Source organism: Syngnathus typhle, linkage group LG12, assembly GCF_033458585.1.
Source record: "Syngnathus typhle isolate RoL2023-S1 ecotype Sweden linkage group LG12, RoL_Styp_1.0, whole genome shotgun sequence".
Classification (NCBI taxonomy): Eukaryota; Metazoa; Chordata; class Actinopteri; order Syngnathiformes; family Syngnathidae; genus Syngnathus; species Syngnathus typhle.
The window spans coordinates 5487857-5495426 of NC_083749.1; the positions used below are offsets into that span (position 1 = coordinate 5487857).

At 45.5% G+C, this 7570-nt stretch overlaps 1 protein-coding gene and 1 long non-coding RNA gene across 3 annotated transcripts; both read left to right on the plus strand.

The window, feature by feature from the left end:
• Positions 1-486: 486 nt before the first annotated feature.
• nrarpa (NOTCH regulated ankyrin repeat protein a) lies at positions 487-3964 on the plus strand. 2 transcript variants are annotated; one of them, XM_061293622.1, is made up of 2 exons: positions 487-740; positions 869-3964. In XM_061293622.1, exon 2 carries the CDS (start codon positions 1161-1163, stop codon positions 1497-1499), a length of 339 nt encoding a protein of 112 aa, XP_061149606.1. In that variant the 5' UTR covers positions 487-740; positions 869-1160; the 3' UTR covers positions 1500-3964. The 2 variants fall into 2 exon arrangements, with proteins under 2 accessions (XP_061149606.1, XP_061149605.1); XM_061293621.1 differs by having other exon boundaries at positions 493-740; positions 873-3964.
• A 638-nt stretch (positions 3965-4602) lies between these two features.
• On the plus strand, positions 4603-7570 carry LOC133163581 (uncharacterized). Its single transcript, XR_009716415.1, has 3 exons — positions 4603-4899; positions 4988-5098; positions 5251-7570. It is a non-coding gene; the product is annotated as an uncharacterized LOC133163581 (long non-coding RNA).

The following is a 7570-nucleotide window of genomic DNA, read 5'->3' on the forward strand; positions in this document are numbered from 1 at the left end:
CCGACTCTAATCTCCTGTGCGGCAGTTGTTCTAAATGAGGGGGGACAGACTTCCGGGTTGCATTTGGAGGGCGTTTGTAGTGCCATTTGACCCCCCCCCCCCCCCTCCACCTACCCCCGACACACCTACCCGCACTCATTTTATAGTAAAAACAAATAAATAGTTAAGGAATTCCATGTTTGCTTGGAACTTTTAATTTGTAGGAAATAGTAAAGTCACAATACAACGGCACCTAAGCAGATATCAATTATTTTTCTTGAATAGATGACATGATCCAATCTCATTAACATTGACCTGGGGATCTCAGGAAAAATAATCATAGAAACCGTACCCATTTAGCTAATTAATCAGACATTATGATAGATGGATAGACAGGTAGATAGAAAGATAGATAATGACAGCACATTTGGAGGGGTGCTCGGGCAGAGACCACGCCTCTCTCTCCCGCCGCCCCTCTTCCAGAGCCGGCATCAGCCTATAACCTCGCTGGGTTTCCACCCTTTCCTCCACATTTGTCCCCCACACCTCCTCCTCCCTTGTATTGTCATGCAAATAAAGGACGCGTAAAATATTCCCCCAGAGCTCAGCCACCAGGCAGCCAGAGCGCACCGAGGACGCAACAGAGCGGACCAAACGCTGGTGGATTTTTAACCTTTTCCGGGGGGGTTGTTTTTGTTTTGTTTGTTTGTTTGTTTGTTTTTTGTCTTTTGTTCGGCGTTCTTAATCCGTCCGTCCCACAGGTAAGTCCGAAAGACCCAAAGTGTCCGTGCGTAAAAGCAGAGCGCACGCGTTTGGATGTGGTGGAATGCGGTCTGGTGTCTGATCTAGTTTGGACTTTGGTGCGCGCGTGTGTGTCCCGCTTTTTCAGACAGACACTCGCATGAACAGCCGACGTGGACGTGGGAGAACCAAAGAAGGAGAGTGGTCCGAGGTGTCCCGATATAACATCATCATCTGCCGCTGCTAGGAAACTGTACAGAGCACCACGCCAACACCGCCGCTCCACACAACACACGGGATCAACTACCTTGAGGATCTGCGTGTTTTCACTCCTTTTTGGGGATATACAAACAAGTGTGGCCAAGCGCGAGAGCTTTTTTAGACGGGATTACTGGGCGCCCCCCCTTTCCCCTCCCTGCTCCTTGTCCTCCGACGCAGCCATGAGCCAGGCGGACGTGTCCACATGCTCAGCCCCGCAAAGGGTCTTTCAGGAGGCGGTGAAGAAGGGCAACACCAAGGAGCTGCACTCGCTGCTGCAGAACATGACGAACTGCGAATTCAACGTCAACTCGTTCGGACCCGAGGGTCAGACGGCGCTGCACCAGTCCGTCATCGACGGCAACCTGGAGCTGGTCAAGCTGCTGGTCAAATTCGGTGCGGACATCCGGCTCGCCAACCGGGAGGGTTGGAGCGCCCTGCACATCGCCGCCTTCGGGGGTCACCAGGACATTGTGCTATACCTCATCACCAAGGCCAAGTACTCCTCTGGGGCCCGGTGATCGCTCGCTCCCAGCCTCCCGTTCTCCTTCCTCCTCTCTCTGCTGTGTGTCAGGTAAAAAAAAGAAAAAGAAAAAAAAAAAAAGTAATGGCAGCAACACAACTCTAAACTCCATGTGCCAAACATCAATTGGGCCGCATCTGAATCTTTTAATAACACACACTTATTTTGTTGGTACTAAAGCAGGGGTGGGGGACATTTTTCCAATCAGTCCTCTTGGCACAGTGCTAAATTCATGATCATAATTGTATCATCTTCAAACGCACTTGGCTGGCTCCTGAATGGCCCACCCCTGTCCTAAAAGCTTTTTCTTCTTGAATGTGTCTATAGATGGTGCGTTCCACTCATTGTCCCCCCCCCCCCCCCCTCTCCATCTTCAATAATGCTCATCATTGTCCAATAAACCAACCATTTTAACTTATTTAAAGTGAATTAGGGCACTTGATGCTGGAATATCTGAAAGGGAGGACACACAAAGCAAGAAAAGGCAGAAATATTTTATTGTACTGAACTCAAAGAGCGGCATTATGGCTATCTGACATGCTTTTATGTTTGTTTGTTTGGTTTGTTTGTAACCGTCTTGATATAACAAATGGCTTCAATGTGGTTGTGAAGTACTGTACACCATAGCTTTACTTTGTTTCTGTCATTGTTTGAAGAGAGATACAAAACATTCAACTCGCCATCATCCACGCTGGCGTCCAACTTTTTCAAGCCAATCTGCCAATGGTCATTGTGTTGTTACTTTTAAGAAAAAAAGAGAAAAAAACAGCTGCTTTGTTTTAAAGAAAAAAAAAAAAATCAATGAAAAATTGGAATCACTTTATAAACACACTTCAGTATTCTATTAACATCCTCACTGTGAAAGCAGGCTGTTTTGTATTTTTGTCATATTTATGAAGGTACATTTTGATTGAAAAAAAAAGAGAAAAATATCTTTAAATGTTAGAGAGTGACTCAAGCTGCTTCAGTTAAAAAAAAAAGAAAACTGTCCCATGTGGAGGTATCTCCTCTGTGCGTCCCCCCTCCCATTCCTCCCATCAGGATTGGTTGTCTTTTGCCAGCTACCTCGACTTTTAAAGTATTTTCATGTTGTGCTTATGCCAGTATGTTGTGTGTTTTTGCCCCCTTCCACTCCCCCCCCCAAAAATATCCTGCATCCTCATTTGGGACTATTTGTTTCACACTACAACCAAACCAGTTCAGACAAGCTAAGCATCAGTGTGCCTTTCTGCAATCTCTCCTTTTTGGGAGGGGTCTGGGGGGGTGTTTTTTTTTTCCCAGTCAAGACAACAAGTGGAATGGCTTCTAAATGCAGGGAGTTTGAATTGCACAAATACACGGAGCCTTGAGAGTCTCTTGGCTTTGGATGGAAGAGTTACTACTACTGACTTTTTGAGCAAACACATCAGAACTCACAACATGTGGCAATTGCAGGACTCACAAAGAAAATCCTTAAAGTTGCCTGCTGCATTTAATAAAAGACAAAAAAAAAAAAAAAGTCGTGGCACCCTAACATTTGAATCGACGCTGCTTGTATTTTGTCATAATTATTTTTTTTCTTTTCAAAGGCTTCACAGCAGCTTCATGGGAAGAATGTTTGAAAGTGTATGCTTCTCATGAGGCCCAAAATTGAGGCCTTCTCATGAGGCCCGCACACACACACACAAAACACACAAGCACCAGTAAACTGAAGCGATTGGATTGGTATCAGGCAACACATGAAATATGCATCGCTTGTCTTAAACTTGATGTTTTTATTTTTTTTTTTGTTTCAATATTGCACTGATGACTGCTGTCGAGGTTGGCTTTTTATGTGCCAACATTTAAGAATTTTTTTCTGAATAGAAAAAAAAAAAATCAAACAGCAAAATACTATTGTATAAATATATGCTCCAGGTGATAAATGCGCATGTTACTTTGTGGAAACTGTTTTTCAAGCAAAGGTATGTACGGTTGTTTATTTGTGTGTATGTTTGTATGTGTATATATATATACATATATATACACACACACACACACACGCTAATGATGAAATTGGGGCACTTTCTTTTCTGAAGTGCTGTCTTCCTGTTTTTTATGAAAGGGGAATACATTTGATGGTAAGATCATTGTGAAGTGATTAAAGATTGCACGGTTGTGTGGTTGTAAGGCTTACCAGAGTCATAACATTTATGACGTAATGAGCCAGCTGCCGGAGTGGTGTACATGATATGAGTGTGTTGTTCTTTTTTTGTGAAGAAAAGTTTGTTTTTTGTGGGGGGCGCAAGTTGTATTTCAGTTTTTGGTTTGTTTTTTTTTTTGCTTAATTTCAAGCAAGAGGAAACGGCTGATTTTCGTTTTTCTGAATTTTATTTTGAATGTTTGTAACACTGTGATGATGACGTGATGTCACATGGAGATGAGTGCTGTATTATTTTTGTACGTTTGTGTACAAGCCAGTAAAGAAAACATGAAACTTCCAAATTTCCGTGTATGCATCTTTCTATTGTCATGCGTGTACAAAAAGTACATTCGCATTCTGAATTTCCCATCGAACGTTGGTGAAGCTCCACACACGCACGCATGCACGCACACCCTCCTTTTGCTCTTCTGTCTTCTAACCAAGCAGGTCCAGCCCAAATCGACATTCTCTCCCTTTGTCATTCATCTGGCCTCATCCTTTCACCGCCGGCATAAAAGGGCCCGGTGCATTGTGGGTAGGCTTCGTTTAAAGCAGCCTTCCCTTCCCTTGCGTGTGTTTTGGGAGAGATGGTTTTATGTTACCCGCACACATCCAAACCCCCTTGTGCACTCCATCAAGGTTCTGCTTTTAACTAAGCCTTCCAGTCATTATTATTTGCTTCTTGTTCTGAAATAATTATTTTTTATCACTAAGGGTGGTTGCCGTACTGTTAGCTATCATGTCAAAAATTCCATGACACGAGGAAGGCCGTGGGAAAAAAAAAAGAGGCAACATGACAAAGCATTTGTCTACATGTTGAACCTGTTAGTGGTGCAAAACTTGAGTGGGCGTTGTCTGACGGTTAACTACAAAAGTTACGTCCTCGCCGATTCAACTTTGCGGCCTGGGAACTTTCTGTTTGACATTGTTTACAGTAAGTATAAGGGTTGGATAGATTTGCGCTCCACCACAGAATCTGATCCAGCCCGCCGTGCAATTCTGAAAATAAATAAAATCGCAGAGGAACTATTACGAGAAAACCTCAACCATCCATTTTCTACAGTAGATCGCTTGTCCTCATTAAGATTGTGGGTGAGGTGGGTGACACCCTGCATTGGTTGCCCACCAGTCGCAGGACAAATATAAACCAAGCAACCATTCACACCTGAGGGCAATTTTGAGTCGACTCTAACATGCATGTTTGTGCAATGCGGGAGGAAGCCACAGTACAACCACGGTAAGAAAATTTAGAAAATCCACATGGGAATGCCAGATCTTAGATTTGAACCATGCTAACCTCTTCATTGTCATTTGAAATTCATGAGGGCTTCAAAAAAAAAAAAGCATTCAAGGGACAGTGCAAGACATTTGACCAAGCTTCTTTGACCAGCAGCTGAACCTTCAACCTGCACCTTCTGCATCTCTCTGCACTTCAGGTACACAAATGCAGGAAAGTTGGTGTGTTTGACATGGCAGCCTGCCGCTGGCTCATTCTGCTGCTCTCTCTCTCTCTCTCTCTCTCTCTCTCTCTCTCTCTCTCTCTCTCTCTCTCTCTCTCTCTCTCTCTCTCTCTCTTTCACTTGTGCAGGATGTTTTTGTTGAGCTTAGCTCCCATTGTTGGTGTTGGCTGGCCTCCCACGGCTGCTGCTTGCCGCTGCTGGCTGCTGGTTCCTATCGGCCCCCCCACCCCTCGTAATGGCTTCTTCATGTGCCTCCTGCGTGAGGCAGACAGACAACGCAAAGCATCATGGGAGAGAAGAACCAGCTGAAAGTAAATAAACAGATCGACAGGAGTGAGCTCAGCGCTGCAAAGTGCTTCAACTGTTTTTCGACTGTTACCTAAATGGTGGTGGGCTGTGTTTTTAGTACCTATCCCAAAATTGAAATTCGATCGGATAAAAAAATTCCTTGCTGGTCCTAGTGTCTCGCCACGGGAGATGGATGCTCTTGCAGCAGCTGCAAACAAGTGTGTGATAATCTTCAGTGTCATTGTTGGGCCCCCCTTCTCATAAAATATTCATAGCAGTGACCAAAGAGGCCTCACATGATAAGTGTAACATGCAAATGAACAATCAATTCCTCATTTTCTAACGGCAACTGTTCAACCTCAGTGTTGGCTTTGATTGCGTGATCCTTCGCGCCACTTCCTCAAAGTCCCTGACGGTTAGCAAGACAGCGCATACGTGCGGTTTGTGAACTAGGGTGAGAGTAAAGCGGGAAGCCGCAAAGAGGAACTCAAAGAATGTCTTTCTCATAGCTTCAGTTCCACCAGCAGGTTATTAGCTGACGCTGCACAATCTAATGAGAGCTCTATTGATTTAATGACATGTATGTAACATATTGTAAAGAATTTATTTTTATCGAATTTTGAAGGGAAAAAGAAATGCAATCCATTTTTAGGCCAATGGTGAGCTTGGCATTTGTTACCATGACAACAGGTGGCAAAGCCTGAGCATTAGAGGGTTAATAGTTCACATTCAACAACATCAAGTGATAAATGATTGCGGTAAGGTTATATTTAGCACAGAGCTGATGATGCTCACTGCATCGCTATGAACATGCTGATGGTGCACAAACAAAAACATGTCTGTGGGCCCCCCACCCAACTACCGGCACCCCGGCCAAAGTCTGCTCGGGTGTAAGACGGGGAGTAAAAGACATAAAGAGAGAGAGACAGGTGGTCAGGACGGTCTCTCCCTCGCCCCTACGCTCCTTTTTGAACTCCTCTTTCATTCTCGCACTTCATTCTGCGCTCCTCTCCACGGCGCTGGTGACAAGGCGCTCCATTCACGGCCTCATTCTTACACCCGCCCCGTACCCCATCTCCCCTCCCGGTGCACCACGACCCCGTCCCCCTCCCTGGTAGCTCCATTGTCTCGCTCGTGGGGGCCTGCTTTAGCTGCTATTCACCAGCCAGACGGACTGCCATTGACTGGACACCCCCCACACCCAAGACCCCCTCTGCCCCCACCCTCCTCACACACATATGCACACAGCAACCTGGCCCGTCCCCACCCTGCAAGCTTGCATCAGGCAGCTGCTATGCTAATAGGGAGGAAGGCCCCGGCTGGAGGGAGGATGAGGAGGGGTGGGGGGATTCAGAGTAGCCAGCCTATAGCAAAAGGGGGAGATGGGGGGAGGGGGGTGACCCTGCTCCCTCCATCTCCATAGTCATGCCAGAGCAGCAGCAGACCTCCTGTTACACAAAGGGAGCCCCCCACAACATCCCCCCGCACCTTCACCCTCCCCATGGCCTCCTCTGTTCCACCTCTTTCTCATTCAAATCCATTTTATACCCCAGTGGTAAAGGCAGCTGTAAGTGCAGTATGTGAAGTAACCCTATTCCTACCCCGCGGGCGCAGCCATTCAACGTGTGCGTGTGCGACTGCATGCGTGTGTGTGTGTGTGTGTGTGCAAGCTTTGTTTTGGTCTGTGCCCCATACCTACACACGCACACACCTGTCCTTGAGTTCAGTTGCATAGACAAATAGTGCAACAATTCACTACTCATCATGACCACAAAACAAAGATATGAACCAAACTGTGGATTCAGGCACCCATGCAAATTTTGCTCCTCCACTATATAAAAAACTAATATTATTTTTATTATATTAATGCAGTGATAATCATAGGCAAACTAATATAACAAAGTAAAATGTGACTGTACTGTAAAAGGTTCTTATACTCAACTTTTGATCATGACATGGTGTGTGTTGGCATGTTGCATTGTGTCAGTCATGTTTGTACATCTCTTTTAGTGGGCTTTAAAGAGGGAGGGGTAGTTAGAGCTGGCGTTGTTGGCAGGAAGGCATCCCTCGCTCACTCTCTCCTCTTCTGTTATTTAGCCTCTGTAGTGTGACCCTGTGCCCCATCGGGGGAGCCATGTTCCATTTGACATCTGCCTGTTT

Bases quoted from the DNA above. Each gene is read 5' to 3' on its own strand.
- nrarpa (XM_061293622.1), top strand. From the start codon at position 1,161: ATGAGCCAGGCGGACGTGTCCACATGCTCAGCCCCGCAAAGGGTCTTT.